The following is an 18,202-nucleotide window of genomic DNA, read 5'->3' as shown; positions in this document are numbered from 1 at the left end:
ATGACACATACCCAGTGACCCTAGTTTGAATGAAAGGTGCGCACGCACGCACGCACGCACACACACACGCACGTACTCACGTACGCACGCAATCACTTACTCTCTTGGGTGAAGTTTCCATAGAATGCTGATATCATTAAAATATTAGCAACCTTAACACTCGTAGAAACACTGTAGACTTAGCCAAGTCTAGCTACAATCGTTTTCTTATCGAATAGCTTTATTTTGCTCTATTCCTTGTTTTTTGGTCGGCGGGTGGACATTCTCCACTGATAGATCGAGAAGAACGTAGCCCGTAGGGCGGAAGAGAGGGTTTCGTGCCGTCGTGGCACTATGCTCGTTATGTAGTAAATAGATTAGCGTCTACGATGCCTTCCATGTAGTACTGCATCATATTTTCTACATAAATATACGAGACTTAAAGGGAAGCTGAACGGTTTTCCAGAAAAAATGAGTGAACATGTGTACATAATGGTTTTCAACCCTCCGAATTCGAATATCGTATCGAAATTGAGCGAAAGAAAGCGCAAATATATTTTATTTCGACGAAAAGTGCAGCAGCGGACACGCTCAGCTCGCGCGTCTCGTTTCCGCCTGTGATTGGTCGGGCGCCTCGTGACGTCAACTCTAGTGACCGACCTCTGCCGCTACACATGAAGCGCGGTGCCAGGTAGTTTGGTGCTGTAACGGAAAATTAAGAGGTAATGGAAAATTTAGAGAGACTGCGTTTTTCTGAGGAGTTCGGCGTTGCTCCCTACATGTACGAGCCGATTGCGAAGAGCCGGCCTCTCGAAGAAGCAAACGATGCTGGTGCGAGCAGTGCTTTCGACGCGAACGAAAGCGAAGTCTTGGGATCTCCTCGTGTTGGAAATGCTCTTTGGTGAGTATGTTTTTTGCAAAGCGATCTAGTGATCTCGCCGATCTTTCGCCGATCTAGTGAGCTCGTTTCCGGTCAAACAACTGTAGTGTTGTGCTCCTGCATGCCTCCTCGTGGAACGTAAGCGGGGATGCGATCGTCGGCATTTGTGCGCTGTCCAAAGCTGTCGGCAATCTACAAAGACGGTTTAAACGCGTGAAAAGCTTCCCGGTTCATGCAGTACGTGTAGTGACCTTCATCTGTGCGCCATCCGCACGCTACTCGTAACCGAAGTCGTAAAGGCGTCGAATTCCGTCGGCTACGTGAGACGGTCGTGTCTACGTGTCTTGTGGGAAGCAATGGAAGACAACGTCGTCGCGGCCGCTGGTGCTCGTGCAACTGTAGGCTGCACAGAAAGCCGGCATGATCGGCCCACCACTTCAGTTGATGCTGCGCACGTTGACTACCACTCTACATACACGCAGACGCACCAACAAAGGAATGCAGGGTCGATCGAAGCAGATTACGATGGCACGCACGCAGAAACAAGCACGGTCAGGCACGGTCGCGCAGGCTGCGAAGGAACAAAACACTAGAGTTGACGTCTCAACACCGCGGTTTCCGGTCTCCGCTCGCATCGTCAGCGTCAGCAGCAGCGCGCGGCATTCGACGGGGGGCGGAGCTACAGCGCAATTTTAACCGACGATTACGTCGCTCCTAATTGAAAAAAAATCCAAATTTTACCTACATGGTTTATAAGGCTCCTGCATCCGTATATGAGCGTCTTATTGATTTCGACAGACTTTTCAGCTTCCCTTTAAGTGTCACTTGGGATTACAGGGTACCTGTACAGGAATTACTTGCAATTACAGGGTGGGTACCTATATCTTTTGTTCATATGCGTCGTAGATATGGCCGCGAATGCTAGCAATGGTAACCTCTGTCGTTGACTTTGTACCGTTGTCTGCCATGTTTGTAAAAAAGTACAGACATGCAGGCCCTTCCTATCAGATATGAACAACTTCTTACCTCGAGGTGACATGGCTTTGCGAGGTGTCAGGTGCGACTTTGTTTACTCTTCGCTGGCGTTAAGGTGTGTCTTACACTAACTTAGTTGCACATTTATGCTTGTGCTGTACCACTTTCGCCTGTGAAGCCCCTGTACTTTGTACATGCCATCGGCTTAACGGCCGTACAATTCATCTGGTCTGATTGGTCAGTTACGCAGTATTACCTTTTGTGATGCAGGTTCCTTTAATTGTTCCAGGTAGTTACCTGAGGCGAAGCCTCCGAGAACTCAATTGAAGACAAAACCGTTTCTTCCAAAACGCACACGACATTTTATATTCATTCATTCACAAAACTTTATTAGAGTCCTGAAGCCCGGTCTTTTCAGACACTTTATATGCAACAATGGAAATAGAAACATAAAATAACCAGTCAATGAAGAACTCATAACCAGAAACAAAATACAGTAAGAACTGTAACAGTAGCCACAGCACTCGGGTTGGGGGCAGACCACGAGTGTGAGCGTGCGCGCAACAGTTCGACGCGGAGGGGCGGAGAAGAGGCGCTGAAAGGAGTGGCGCTGGTCTCACCACAATGTAGTTGACCGATGAACCAACGACCAGAGTGCAACTCCGGCTTGTTGGAGGGGATGCAGGCGGCTTTGTGGCACGGGAAGATGTGGGCGGCGACTCGGCCAGGCAGCAGGGTGCAAACTCGGGCCCATAGCCCGACTGCTCGCACTCTGCCTGCGGGCTCAGAATTTCACCGCCCTCGGGTAGAGTAGTTCGCAGGCCGAGCTCGGGAAGAGTAGCGACCCCTGGGAACAGGATGGCAGGAGGCCCCGGTCGGGCTAAGCGCCGGTGGCTCGGGTCCGGAAACAGACGGCCAGTCTTCAGCTCCCGGTCCGGCTGCCGATCTTCACGCTTGCGTCGCTTCCTCGAACTCTCCCCCTCATCCGCCAACGTGCCTCGTTTTTCTGCCACTCTGATCGATTTGTCTTTTCCTGATTGGCCACAGGGAACTCCGTGCACGTTTCCGATTCGGTCATTTTCCTTTTATTTTTATCTTTGCGCCGTGCGTTCGCGTGCTTGACACTGCTGGACGTCGTCGTCTTCCATTCGGCACTGAACTCGCCTCCGCGCGAGCAATCAGCCGTCCTCTTCTTTCTCTTCTTCCACTGCGGCACTGTTTCGCGCACTTCACACATCACTTTGTTCCAGTGTGTCGTAACATAGGCGACGTGATGTGCCTCGACTTATCATGCCTGCTAGTAGATGGCGCAACATGCCGCGCAAGTAAGCGTGCGTTTTTGCTCCGCATTTAAACTATGCGACTTCTGGGCTTCGACGACAGAGGATGTGCTTTTAACCAGTGCGCGACGGCTCACCATGAGCTACCCTGGCAACGCTGTCTCTCGCACACCCTCAGTGTAGCCGCAGTCTAGTAGCTGCTGTGGTACGGACTGCACATGCCTTCGGTCCTTGGTTTGAGCTTACTGCGCTCCGTGACAATTAAGTTCACCTCTTAAACCTTCTTTGCTCTTTTAACCGCTGTGTCCACCTAGTCCAGTCCTCACATTACTGCCGTTATTCGGAGCACGGAGCTTTTGAAACGCAAGACCAGTTTTATGTTTTTTTTCCACCTATTTTTTTCAATTCTGCGTATATTATTATTTCCCCAACCGTCCGATTACTCATTCATATACGACTGTGCGTACGTGTCGTACTTAGGGACCATCATCATGAAGGAGAACAATCATTTGGTCAGCGCGTGCGTGTCCCTCCAACGGCAGCGGACATTTTCTCCCCAACGGACACGTAGTGCTCGCTGTCACTGTTGCGCACCGCTTTCCCAGCTTCTATCGGCGCCCACGACGTCAGTTCACGATGCAGGCCGCCAGTTCTAGGAAGCGACCGCAAGCACCTCCTGCCGGCCCCGCGCCAGCTGGGTCTTCCACGGCCGACAGCGCGGTTCGTGCATCCAGGTGATTAGGACTCGTTGCCCTATCCGTACTCTGGCACCTTATCTGTAGAGATAGATAGATAGATAGATAGATAGATAGATAGATAGATAGATAGATAGATAGATAGATAGATAGATAGATAGATAGATAGATAGATAGATAGATAGATAGATAGATAGATAGATAGATAGATGTATACATATATATGTATGTATATTTTGGTTGCTGTTTTTCTCGAATTCAGGAAGGCAAACGCACTGCTTACAATGTGCACATCGATGGCCACTCACTGCCTTTGCCGCGTCGTAAATGTGTGCGCGAAGCCTCTCGACCTTTCAGTCACTTGGATGCACGATCGACTAATGAGCGCATTACGACCGATAGGTTATTTCTGGACACTACAAAAAACATTAATTGCTGCATTATTCGATTGATTGATTGATTGATTGATTGATTGATTGATTGATTGATTGATTGATTGATTGATTGATTGATTGATTGATTGATTGATTGATTGATTGATTGATTGATTGATTGATTGATCGATCGATCGGTCGGTCGGTCGGTCGGTCGGTCGACCGATCGATTGGTTCATTTACCAATTCATTCATTCATTCGTTTTTGAACAGAAGAGACGGCCAGGACCTCCGGTCGATCCTGACGGACGCTGGTGGCAAAAGGAAGGGCGACGCCACCAAGACCACCACGTTCAGTCCTTCCGCCGAAGCGACCCAGGTGTACCCGGAAGAGGAACCGCAGGCCAAGAGGAAAGCATCCGCGCCCTCCAAGGGAATCGTCGCCGCGCTCCTCAGTCCGGTGCGCTCAGAGGTTTACCCATTCAATCTAGTATGCGTGGGAAACGTAGACACCCTCTCGTTAAACAACCACTAAACCGGTTTGAGTGGAATTTATAACATTCGAGAGAGGAATCTGTATCCTACCCACTGAAGCAAGCAAAACAATGGTTGAAAAGCCCTCCCTTTCTTCTTTTTTTTTTTTTTTTGCGAACTTTGCTAATAGTCGGCACTAAGAAAGAACGACGCGCACAGTTTACAAATCCGTAACTCAGTACCGAAACTACCTATATGGCAGTTCCGTGAGTTATTTCCATAAGAGCATCTGAAGCGGACAACAGTGATATATGAGTGTGCGGATTACGTGAGATTGTTACAATGGTTTAAGAAGGTATTGCAGGAATCATACTTCCCAATTGTCGATATAATTCGGGGCGGCGTATTATACATCAATTTTATCCGCTTTAACCCACCGTGGTGGCTTAGTAGCTCTGCAGAGCACAAGGTACCGAGGCCAAATCCCGACTGCGGTGGCCGCATTTCGATGGGCCACAGGTGGTCAAAATTAATCAAGATTCCCCCACAATGACGTGCCTCATAATCATATTGTGGCTTCGGCACGTAAAACCCTAGACTTTAACTTTTTATCCACTTTACATCGCGTTTTCTTCCCTCTTCTTTTGCGACTTTCAACAGTTTCATTTCAGAATTAATGACCTAAATATCAATTGTTCTCCATGCAGTCAGTGTATGGTAACTTTCCTTCGTTTAAACGTAACACAATTCATCAAATTCCAATGCGGCGCACGCTGAGCGAAGCGATCTCGGCGTTCCCATCCGTTTAGGAGCCCACGAGGAAATATTTCCTCCTAAAAACGGTTCTCGCCACGTTTTTGCATCGGGAACATGTCTCAAAAGCGATGCACGAATCACGCGGTGACGATTCTGTATCCAGGTTATTACGCCTATGTAAGCGCACTGCGGAAACGGTTCTGATTTTCAAACATAAGCCCGTGCGCCCTCCTTCTCGGAGGAATCACTCTCCCCCGCCAGCAGAGATGACGTCACCGGTGTCGCCTCTGCGTCGCACCCGGATCGCCCACGGCTCCCGAGTAGTCAGTCAGTGTCGCGAATGCGTCGGGGATTCGCACGAAATGCAGAACGCGAGAAACCTCAGCAAATGCGTCGATCGCGCAGCAAGAAGGAAAAGAAGGGAGAGTAAACACGAGGCGGTGTACGTCGTGGCGTAAATGTTACCTGGTCCATTACACATGTCAGGAATGCCGTTGACACGAATACAGAAGGAACTAAAAAAAAGCAGGTCATGCGCTAAGCTCTCAACTAATCTTTATATTGACAACGAGAAAATTGGGAACGCACCTATCCTTCAAAGATGGTTAACGACGTTAATGCGATTAAGTTATCTGATGACGCGTGTACAATGAACCTCTTCCGTTCGTAAACAGCATGACGTCACGGGCCACATGCAAAGCGCAGTGTGGGACGTGTGCGAAAAGCTGGGGGGCAAAACATTTCCCTTGCGCCCTGGCTACGCCATTAGAGAGTTTTAGTCTAGGGGACGCAAGCCGCTTGCGTCCCCTAACCTAAATCTCTCTATCTATTGAGTTTCGAGAGTTCGCTGCCGAAAGGCTGCCTCGTAAGCGGTACGTCAAGAAGCTATTGGCCTGCAGCGAGCAGTGACCTGACAGAACGATCCGAGGTACCGAAGTGTTACCGAACGTGCGATTCGACAACATATGTAGTCATGTAGTGATGTGCACAGAACACCATCCGCGAAACTCGGTCAGTGCAAGAAGCGCAGCATGTTTACACCTGACTCGTCTTGAGTAAGAAGCGGCGCAACCGCGGATCAAACGCAACTGCAGTTCATATAGGGTGCGCGCCTGAGCAGCGTTTCCGTTTCAAACTGCCATGGAAATGATTGCATTTCTTCCTGTCAGTACATATACCTGCAAAGGCCGCCACCAGAGAACCGCACTTACCAGCGATGAAAAAGTTCATTGAAGATCGGCACATACCCGAGTGATGCTAGTTGGAAAGGAAAATTGCTATGTCTGGACATAGATACCGGGAACTACATGAAGTATCCTAAGAATGCTAATGCATAAAAATGTTAGCATGTACAAGGTGCCTTTCTTTTGATCGGTAACAGAACTTTTTAATGTCACCCATGACATGAAGCACACTCGTCCTTATAGATTCGCATTACTCTCAGAGGCGGACATAATTTTCACGCAATATCAGATACAATATTTTGATTAATTCACAATGTTTTAGTAAATGACTTTTAAAACAAATTACGTTGCTTGCATATTGCAATTCACTAATTGTAGTTGGCAAGTTCGCAAGTCATACCAGCTGTGACCGAATTATGAGGATGACGCCAGTTTCGAGACGTGTGTTCCCCAAGTTTTCGACTAAAGGCGTTGGTGTTAAAGTCATTTTGGGCGTGAATGCAATGAATGAGATCTTTTTGTGTGTAAGTATAACAGTGCATTTTTATCGCACGTTTAATCGCGCTTACTTGAAAACTTTTGCTATTTTTGGAATTCGTTGCACGAGAATGTTCCTTAGTGTGAGACCATTGGCTTAAATTCGTATATTGCGATATGTGCGCTAATGCGATTAGTTTAAGACCTGATTAGTTTAATTTTGTTAATTATACAATTGTGCATTTTTGATTTCCAGCGTACGTACTGTCCATCTCTAGGATAGTCCAGCTCAATGAGTATGTTCGTGTTATATGCCACAGGCGATATCTTTAGATTATGTAAGGTTTAAAAAAAAACCTGTGTACAAATGAAAAAGCGACGAGTGTGCGTGTTCTGTCTCTACGTCTATCTTTGTTTCAGTAGCGCTGCCTCCATAAAATGAACCGTCAGCCTTTTGTTGTGTTGCAATGAGCAGTTTTTCTGTTTTTGTGACGTGGACAACCGGCTGTGATAAGGCAGAAGGCAAGGAAGGAATGTACCTTAGTAAAGTGAAAGATTGAACAAGCTGTTCTTGCATCTTGAGGTCATAGCAGCTTGAACTAAAACATATAAGCAATAGAGAGAGTTCGCGCTGCAATGACCTCATGAATGAATGCCGCTTGGTGGCGCTGGTCGAGGCAGGGGAGAGAGAGCTCTTGATGGGGGAGGGTAGCCTGCGCCCTCGCACTATCTCGCATCATTTCATTTGGTTATGTGTCAGCTGATACCGAACACTTAACACTTAAAAATTATTGCGGTAGAACACTTACTGCATATTCCTGTAGGACTTACGGTGTATAATCAAAATATACGGCAGGGCCTTGTAGGAGCGTTTTACGTATGCAATCGAAAAGCAGAAGTGCTCTCATTAAACAAGCTGAAGTGATTTGAATAAGATTTGCCGTATTGGAGAAAGCTAATATTTTAGGAGGCAGAATTGAATTTAGGTTGCAAAATTAAATGGCCTAGTTTTTTATACAGAAGCTGGTGAAAATGGTTAACGTTTAGAAAATGCGCCATATTTACGCATGTTTACAGAGACCACAAACATGTGAACTGCATCGGTTATGCATCTGTTAAGTTCCTCTCCTGAATGCTGAAGGCCGCATCGACACTATAGTGCCACCATATCTCTCTATGATTTGTTATAGGGCCTCTGTGGTCTGTAACCCACAATGGCCACTGCGCTTCTTTCCCCACACCTTTGGGACGTCACGCATCGCCTCCGAGATCGAGCGGCGACCGCTCTCGGAGGCCATACGTCACGTTATTAAACTTATTTACGGTTACATCGTGTAAGTTCATTTCTCATTGTCTATTCGCAGATGAATGCTATTGCCAACCATTTCAAGAGCGGAAAGCTCGACTCCCTCGAAATCATGCGGTGAGTCGTCGGCTTACTTCAGTCGAAAGAGGCTGCACATACCGTCACGTGCGCGTTCTTATTGCGCTGGATGTGTGGCCTCCGAGATTGCGCCGGCGCGCCTTTGTCCCGTTACAATATCGGAGGCCACGTGGAATGTCGCGTCGGTTTCTCCGGCACCTCGGGATCAGTGAGCCTGCAGCCCCAAGATACGCCTGTTTCGTCAGTCTGCTTTGACGCGAAAATAAGCCTCTCTTCAAGTTCATTCTGCACTGTGAGAAGTCTCGATTTACGTTCCCTAATAAAAGTTGAAACATCATGCTTCTAGGAGAGATATGTATAACTTTGCGTAACTCAAAAATTAACTTCTAAATATATGGCGACCTGCAGAAAAGAAAAAGGAGTTTGATATCGACGCCCGTCTGTTCTGATGCAGTACTGCTGCTTATACTTTTATTTCTTTTGCTCGCTAAATAAAGCTTCAACTAGGGCTAGTTGCACTGGTATCACGTTGTTTTGTTTACAGCGCTGCACTACGGTGTACTAGAAGGCTTCTAGAACGCTGTGGCTGTACTGTGATGCAACGGACGCAAAAGAGACTGACGCGCATGTGCGCATGTGCGTCAGCGCCTTTTTTTTTTTTTTCGTCCTTTGTATCACAGTATAGCGCAGTTATCAGAACGTTGCCCGCTAAACTTAGCATATCGTCTCACTGGGGCAATGTCAGAGACACCCCCTTTTGCCCCTGCTTCGTCCCCGCTCGTATTTAGAGCAGGGGTGTCATTTCGCTGAGCGTTTTCTTTATCCCCATGCGCACGTTAGGAGCACAATGTATCCTCATAACGGCGGTATTGCGTAACGCGCGAATGAGAGGACAGAGAAGTGTAAAGAGCGCTAGAGCTGGAGTCCGATGTACGAGAAATGAAATGTACTACGGTATAGAAGCTTGGGCTAGCTGGTCGTAGTTCATAACGGCAGTATTGCATAGCGCGAGGATGCAGGAAAAAAGACAGAGATTTAGCACTCTCAACAGGAGGTTTAGGTTGTGACCTTTCGCGTTGTCTTCAGGTTGTCGATCGTACGGGCAAGCAAGGTGAAGAAACCGAGCGAGCCAACGTCACGGCGTAAGTGCGGGTCGCCGTTCCGGTCATCGACACCGCTGCCACGTGACTGCCACGTGACCCTGCCAGCGCCGGTGGAACATCCCAAGACGAGCACGGCCACGAGGGCCGCGCTCAAGAAGCACATCATGCGACAGCGCGAAAAGAGCGAGCAGGAACGGGAGGCCGACGCTGCGACAGAGCCAGTACGAGGCGAGCGGGAACCGAAGCGTCGCCAGGACGCGATGACGCTCGAGGAGATCCGCGACCAGGTGCAGCAGTCGGAGAAGAAGCTGGCCACGCTCAAGGAGGAGAAGCACAAGCTTTGCGCGCAGCTCGACGATGCGCTGCGCGGGCCCTTGTGAAGGAGGCCGACGCGAAGGCAGCGCTGGGCCACTACCACCAGCAGCAGACCCAGAACGCCGCAATGCAGCAGCGCGACACCTTCACGTCCATGGGAAATGAACCGGGCGCACTCTATGTACAAATGGGCGCTATTTAAGTATAGTTGGCGCTACTAGTAAATAACGCTATTAACGCTCTTTACTCTTCTCTGTCTTTTTTTTTTCCTGCACTCGCACGCTACGCAATGCTGCCGTTATGAACTATACGGCCAACTCGCCCAAGCTTCTATACCTATATGAGACGCTAGATTTCCTGTTTATCGGGCTCCAGTACAACGCTCTTTACACCTCTCTGTCCCGTTTTTTAGATGCGCGCGCTACGCAATACCGCCGATAATTATGAAATACGAACAACGCGGCCCAAGCTTCTTTACCCTAATGCGCAGTATATCTACCTTGAACGAGTAATCATGAGGACAACTAGGAAATAAATGCAGATTTGAAAGATTCCTGCGTTCCAAGAAGTTCGCAGAGCTATGTAGATCGTCGAGGAAAACTTCAAATTCGGGGGCGAAACCCTCGGACCGGGAATTTGAACGCGTGCGCCGCTAAGCCTAACCGTGTCGACCACCCAGCAAGCGCCGGAGTCAGAAGGACGAGGAGTCGCACCCATTCCCGGTCCAGCTGTGCCTGGCGGTGTGCCTAACGGCCGCACTGTTCGGCGCACTGACCATCTACGTGCTCGTCGGCTCATGTGAGTATATATATAACCGTCGCCCTGTGCACAGTAACATAATTTACAACCATAAAAGTGAAGAAGGGTGTAGATCTGTCCATAACTCCACACCCTTACACCGAAAATGGGTTTTATCTAATTACACAATTGAACAACAAACGCTGCCCTAAATCTTCTCTAGGCGGAAACTACACGCCGTAAAGCTTTCTCCGAGCATTCGGCTGTTCACTTGTGTTGACAGTCATCGTCGATAGTTTCTGCACAATTAGCTTTCATTGGCCGCTTCTCACGCCTGGGATTTTCAATGATGTCTCTGCAGCATCGTCCAAAGATACTTCCAGGTGGACAGCAGATACCCCGTCCTCAGAAAATGGTACGTTTCCCGTTTCCATCTCCCTTTCAACAGTTTCTATTTGTCGGACCAAATAACAGTCTACGGCGCAGACCCGCTGCTTTGCTTACAGAAGTTTTCTTAATTGGTCGATTATGAATTTCCATATGTCTCGTGCAAGTAATGCCCTCCTGTTCGTGCAACGAGGCTTTCTGGCGAAAGTCTGCACAGTTTGAAGAAAATTGCATTATGGTGTATTTTCTATCTGCATAATGTGAAAAAGAAAATGTGTTGTCTTTTGTGTCGGTGCATGCTGTGATGTTGTGGCGGATATTGTAATATCGCAAATTTGTGTGCAATTAACAGATACATTTGGGTAAGTGCACGTTCTTCAATTACTCTAAACTTCACGCGCAGTCTCCAAGTACACGTCACGAAACGTGAAGAGATGTAGCACAAACGGTTGTGCTTTTGTTTTCCTAAATGTTGTTTTTCTGTGCTTTATTGAATAAGGCTCTCACTAGCTGACTCTCACTATCGCTTCCACAGCAACAATAAAAAAGAACGAGATAAAAACGACAAGATGCACAAATGTGTCTTTCGCCCTTAACACACACACACACACACACACACACCTCGGGGCAGCTCTCTTCTAGCAAGATCGCCTTTTTGGTCATGCAGATGGTGTGGGTCATCCTGAAACAGTCAATTTCCTGGTTGGTGAATAAAAAAATTCATATATATATATATATATATATATATATATATATATATATATATATATATATATATATATATATATATATATATATATATATATATAGCACCGTTTATATAGCACCGTTTAAACTGTTAGCTCGTCCGTTGACAGACGCCATCAATGATATCCTTGAAAATGGATGGTTTCCTTCGAGATTACAAGTTTTAAAATTTCATTTTCTAGGAATGGCAACAGAAAGAGAGTATATAATTGTCGGTCCATTTGTATTCTGACAGCATTCGCGCCAAAGTTGGTCGAGAGAGCTTTGCTTTGTAGGCTCAATAAATATTTCGAAAAACACAGTGTGTACACAAAGGTCCAACGTGGCCATAGGAAAGAAAATTTTACGGAATTCACCCTACTTAATATTGCTGAAAATATGAAATTAAATACTGCCGACAAATTACTTACAATAGGTACTGTCGTCCACCTCACGAAAGCGTTCGATATGCTCACCGGGCCCCATTGCAAATTACGGTTATACAGTGCAAGTTGTATGCTGCCGTCTAGGGAGCGCTTTACTGCAAGAATGTTTCAAATTGGTTAATATATCAATGCAGATAGGATAAATTGATACATTGCGTTGTCATGCTTCCAGGAGCGAAGTTACCCCGTCAACGTGGACACTCGCTCATTCTTCCTTGGTTAGCTTCTCTCATAACAGAGCACAAGGACTGCGTCACATTGACGTCACAAGTCCCGCCTTCTCTCTCTCCTTTTCTTTTTTTCATGCGCGTTGCATTGCCAGGGTAAAGTGTACCCAGGGGGCGCTATCGCCTGGTCTGCATTGGACGATTTATCCAGGCCACGTGCACCAACCGATGACATTGCAGGCAGTGCATGCGGTGTGCGTGTGACCTTGACTCTCTGACTGAAAGCGTGCCTCCCTCAAGAGGAAAGCCACGTGGGCTTTCTTTTTGTCGCGTTTTGGCTACATACTTCTTTATGAACTTTCGCGTAACGCTATTCAGTGCCCTTCAGCACATCGCTAGCACATGATAGGCTCACGTGATCTCCCTGCACAATCTGCCCTTATCTGCGTGCCGCTATACTTACCACGCGTATTACCACGCACTTGCGGATAATTCTTTTTTTCATTTTCGTACGTTGCAGCGAAAGATTGAAACGGTTTACCGCATGTCGTCACATCGTCCACATCGTTCCATTAGTTTAAGCGGCTTGTTCGCTTTCACGCGATTATTAGCAAAACAACTCCTACGTCCATACATACATACATACATACATACATACACACACACACACACACACACACACACACACACACACACACACATATATATATATATATATATATATATATATATATATATATATATATATATATATATATATATATATATATATATATATATATATAGTAAACAATGCATATTGATTGATTGATTCACGGTAGCAATTAATGGCGTAATAGCAGCGTGGTATTCTACTTGTTATCAGTTTCTAGTGCTGGTTTGCATCACTAGCGTCATTTACTTCGCGCTATAATATGTTAAACCCTACTACTCATCTTGACCGGCGCCAATGCCACATAACAAATATTTCAGAAAAAGATGTTAGTGAGAAACTATAGGCCATAAAGGTGGGAAAGCTTTTTATATTATTATTATTATTGTTCTTCTTATTATTATTATTATTATTATTATTATTATTATTATTATTATTATTATTATTATTTCTAATGCCTGCACGCGTCGTTGTCTCAAAATGCTCACGGTTTGACTTTTGTTACGCTTACAGGTCTTTTACGGATTCGGTAAGCAGGCGCCTCGGATTGTACAATGACAAATGCATTCATTCATTTGCAACAGCAATGAACCTCGATCTTGTATATACAGTGTGTATCAGCTAACTTTAACCAAGGTTTATAAATATGCTGAAGCACTCTTGGAGGACGCGACCAAATGCGTGTTGTTGGCTACGTTAGTAGGTGACGTCACTTAGCACGTCGTGTCATTCTACTAATTCTTTAAAACTTAACACACTAAGGATGAAAAGAACGAGAAGAAAGGGGTTAGCCGAAGGGTCCGATTTTTATCAATCATATCACGAGACGCCAACAAAGACGCCAAGGACAACATAGCGGGAGTCACTTGTACTTGTTGAATTAAAGAAATAAATTAATGGCAATGAAAGTGCATTCATTATTTCTTTAATTCAAGTAGTAAGTGCAAGTAATTTCCCCTATGTTGTCCTTGGCACCTTTGTTTGTTGACTACTTCTCATGCTAAGGATGACAAGGCCACATTTGACAAACGGAAGTTCCACCTATGGAACATCGGCCAGCTGGTCCGAGGTCATTTACTCCTGGTTATCGAGGATCCTTTTTTTGCTTCTTTAACATGCGCCAGCACGTTTGCACCAGCCGGCCCTCCGTCTCGAATTTGCATTCATAGGAACAAGCGTTATAGTAATATTTAGGGCACCACGACACCTGCCCCGTCTTCCTCGTTGTGTTAAGGCGGCTGGGAAGCCCGAAATCACAAGCCGAAGATGTCCATTTCAGTGCTCCTATAAATTTTCTCTGTAGGCGCCATTTGTCATTTCTCGGTCCCTCGCATTTCTACAGGCACTGTAGCTGTATGGCACATTCACTTTTTTGCCGTAGCCACTGCCGGCGGCGATGGACGACTCCGTGGAAGAGGACGCGCACCGCTTGGACGACGTGCTGCACGAGCACGCACGCGAGGAAGCCAGCAGCGAGACGCCGCCGGCCGAACCACCGGGAGACGATGACGACGACTTCGTCATCGATGCGCGCGAGGCAGGGACGACTTTTGGGCCCTGATTGCGTGGAGCGTGATGTCCCTGTAACGGTCTCCTCATCGCACCGTTTGCAGAACGTGTTTTCTCGTTCTCGCCGCACGTAAAAGCGTATCGATACGCACATTATTCTTCGCGCCTGATTACATCAAATAATTGATCACTTAGTGTAAAGAAAATATTTACAAGTGAATACTGCAGCCGTTCAAGGCTGTTGCAAGGGGGGAGGGGGGGCAATAAAGTAAACACGATGAAAGACAAATACGTGCGCCTTATATACCAAGTGTTTGATGGAAAATATCCACGTGTAATGCGTGTACAAATAAAAGCGTTATAAACGAACGAAACATGACTGCAGTTGAACCTCGCAATAACGAAGTCGGCGGGGAGCGCGAAAAAGATTCGCTTTCGCGTGAATTTCGTTGTTGCGAAACGAGACAGGACAGACGGGTAATGCGTCGCGGAACGAAACTTTACCGTCGAAATTCCGTTAGCCTACTTTGGCAAGCTTTGCTCGACGATATAGAAAACCGCACTGCCGACAGTGCAAAGTGCGCCGCATGCTACCGTCAGCAGTGGTAGCACTGCCGTGGAGCTGTATTCTCGGACAACTGCTTTCGGAGATACGATCACTTCTGCCATACTTTGCGTTGACTCGGCGCCCAACGCAGAGCAACAGCATTTCTCCAGCGCACGCTGCCGCCCGCGTAGACGCCGGCGCGACCGGTGCCGAGCGCAAAGGCGGTCGTATCTCGTATAGTAAAACTTCATTTAGGCCTAATTGGTACATAATTCTGAACTTAAACTTACAGCGCAAACACCTAAGACGAACTACAAAAGGAAGATACGACACACACTGGCGCTGACTGCAACTTCTGCGCAGAGATTACTAGTGAAATGTAATGTCATCTGTGCGCCTGCACGGTTGTGTGCCCTAGGGTTTACATATGCATCGACGACGAAGAATTAAAGTTGTTAGTCAGCGCCAGTTCGTGTCGTAGCTTCCTTTTGTGGTTCGTCTTGCGTTTGCGCTGTGAGTTTAAGTTCAGTATATCGTATACCATTGCATTCATTCTTCAAAGCAATATTACTGATCATTTCCCAGTTGCACTTTTCTTTGAGAACAGTCCTCGCACAAATAGTGTAAGCTTTGTTAAAAAGAAGTTTGATCGCGACAAATTCATAGAAATGGTATCTAATTTCGATTGGTCTTGTGTCACTTCAATGAATAATGCTGAATCAGCATACACCGCTTTCATTTTTACAATATCCAATTGCGTATCTTCATCGACAACATGTGTACAGTGCCATAAACGTTATTCTTCCCCTAGAAACCCATGGTTAACAAAAGGAATACTTAATAGCCTGCGTAAGAAAGATAACCTATATAAAAAAACAAAAAGACAGCCATTTAATGTGCATCTACTTGACCGTTACAAGCAATATTGCAACACACTTAACACACTAATGAAAAATGCCAAAAAGCGCTATTATCAAAACGAAATTAATTGTACTGGTTCAGATATTAAAAAACAATGGCGCTTGATCAATTCCTTTCTCAATAAAACCATTAACCCGCCTATAGCCAACATTAATCATGAAGGATCTGTTATATCTAACCCACTAGATATCGCCAATGCATTTAGTGACTACTACTCCTCTCCCATACCCGTTCCAGCCAGTACGCATGACGAACTTGATCATTGTGGTCACTCATTTTTTCTTTTTCCTGTTACCCCGGATGAGGTAAGAAGAACAATTATTAGTATAAAGTCCTCTAGCGCAGGTATCGATAATATTTCTGCTAACCACGTGAAAATGATTGTTGATCATATTGCGGATGTGCTCACCTACATAATCAATCGAATTTTTGAAACCGGCGTATTTCCCCATGAGTTAAAGATGAGTAGGGTAATCCCGGTATTTAAAAAAGGTGACAGATGCTTAATTTCTAATTATAGACCGATATCAGTTCTCCCCTTTTTTAGCAAAGTAATTGAAAAAATAATACATGTTTGCCTGTCTATAGCTACCTGACGAAATTTAATCTACTTCATCCGAAACAATTTGGGTTTAGACAAGGGTATTCGACTAACCTAGCCCTCATTTACTTCACAGAAAAATGTAAACTAGAAATTGACAATGGTAACTTCGTTGGTTCTGTTTTTCTAGATTTTACTAAAGCTTTTGATACACTAGATCATGACATTCTTTTTTCTAAACTTGCATCTTATGGCATTATTGGCAACTCTCTCAATCTTTTCCGTAGTTACTTATCTGATCGTGAGCAATTAGTATCCATCTCCGGCATTTATTCCACAAAAAAAATTATTAACATCGGCGTTCCGCAAAGCTCAATTCTAGGCCCGCTTTTATTTTTACTATACATTAATGACATTCCACAGTGCCTAACCGCATTATCAGAATGCATCTTATATGCTGACGACACGACTGTCTTATGTTCGAGTAATTCTCAAAGCAACATTTCAACAACCCTTAACGCTGAACTTACTAACGTTAGCGCATGGTGTGCTAAAAATAAGCTTTTGATAAATCCCTCGAAAAGTAAGTTCTTAATTTTCTATTCCAGGTCAATAAATAACGCGCAAGTTATGCCCCTCTTTATAAATACACATCCTATTCATCTGTCAGATCAATGTTCCTTCCTTGGTAGCAAACTTGATTCCCGCTTAAAATTTAATTTGCATATTAATGAGCTACAGCGGAAAACTTCCTATGGTATTAGGGTATTACTAAAAACTAGATGTTACTTTGACTTGACTACTTTGGTAACTTTATACTATGCATTCATTCACAGTCATCTAAATTATTGTATTGCTTCCTGGGGTCAAACATATCATTGCCACCTTTCTTCCCTCCAACATGTACAGAATCAAGCCATTCTCACCTGGAGCAACCGACGTTCACATGTCACTGATCTGTACCGGGAACTGGACATACTGAATATTGACAATCTAACCAAATTTAATGTCTGCACATTTGCTTACCAAACAGTTAAAGACCATAACCTTCTCAAATTTGTTCTTATCCGACACCTTACTAACTCAAATATTACGCGCTTTTCCTCCAATAACAATTTTATACTCCCTAAGGTACGAACTAACTATGGTTCACAAAGAGTAGCATTTGTTTTAATCAAACTTTGGAATTCATTGCCTTTTAACATTAAATGTGCCTTTTCTATATCATCATTCAAACATCAGCTTCGCAATCTCATGTTTAACCTATAGCTCCGTTTATTGAATATGTCTTTTAAAACACAACTTCAGTTCTGTCGTTTCTAATACTGTTTGCCTCGTTTCTTACTTCTGCTTAAGCCTTATCCCTACCGTTTTATATTTTTCATTGTATTATTCTTTTGCATCATTATGTATTTGCATCTGTATTTGCATTTTCGTATTTTTTTTCCTCGCTGCCTTTTTGCTGCCAAGTAGTATTAGCTTTTTTAACATTATAAAAGGTCCCCCTACAGTGTTTACACTATGGGACCTTTTTCTGTACTAAATATCAATATTTTTGTATCTGCACCATGTATTCAATAAACTTCAAACTTCAAACCCGAAGGTTTCGATCGTGATTACGGCCCCTTCGCGCAAATCTATACGTCCGGCGCCGAATCCGCACGACATGCCTTTCGGGTGGCACCGAAACCG

At 45.3% G+C, this 18,202-nt stretch overlaps 1 protein-coding gene across 3 annotated transcripts; it reads left to right on the top strand.

Annotated features, from left to right (window-relative positions):
* The first annotated feature begins 3,639 nt into the window (after positions 1-3,639).
* On the top strand, positions 3,640-14,958 carry LOC142589639 (uncharacterized). Of its 3 annotated transcripts, XM_075701163.1 has the most exons (7): positions 3,640-3,848; positions 4,457-4,643; positions 8,439-8,497; positions 10,556-10,674; positions 10,976-11,029; positions 13,506-13,521; positions 14,374-14,958. In XM_075701163.1, the coding sequence occupies exons 1-7, from the start codon at positions 3,751-3,753 to the stop codon at positions 14,633-14,635; spliced, it is 795 nt and encodes a 264-aa protein (XP_075557278.1). In that variant the 5' UTR covers positions 3,640-3,750; the 3' UTR covers positions 14,636-14,958. The 3 variants fall into 3 exon arrangements, with proteins under 3 accessions (XP_075557278.1, XP_075557280.1, XP_075557279.1); XM_075701165.1 differs by lacking the exon at positions 13,506-13,521 and having other exon boundaries at positions 14,374-14,590; XM_075701164.1 differs by lacking the exons at positions 10,556-10,674; positions 10,976-11,029; positions 13,506-13,521; positions 14,374-14,958 and adding an exon at positions 9,545-10,114.
* The last annotated feature ends 3,244 nt before the right edge of the window (positions 14,959-18,202 follow it).

The sequence above is a fragment of the Dermacentor variabilis genome, chromosome 8 (assembly GCF_050947875.1).
Source record: "Dermacentor variabilis isolate Ectoservices chromosome 8, ASM5094787v1, whole genome shotgun sequence".
In the NCBI taxonomy this organism is placed as follows: domain Eukaryota; kingdom Metazoa; phylum Arthropoda; class Arachnida; order Ixodida; family Ixodidae; genus Dermacentor; species Dermacentor variabilis.
This window is presented reverse-complemented; position numbering and strand designations above follow the sequence as displayed.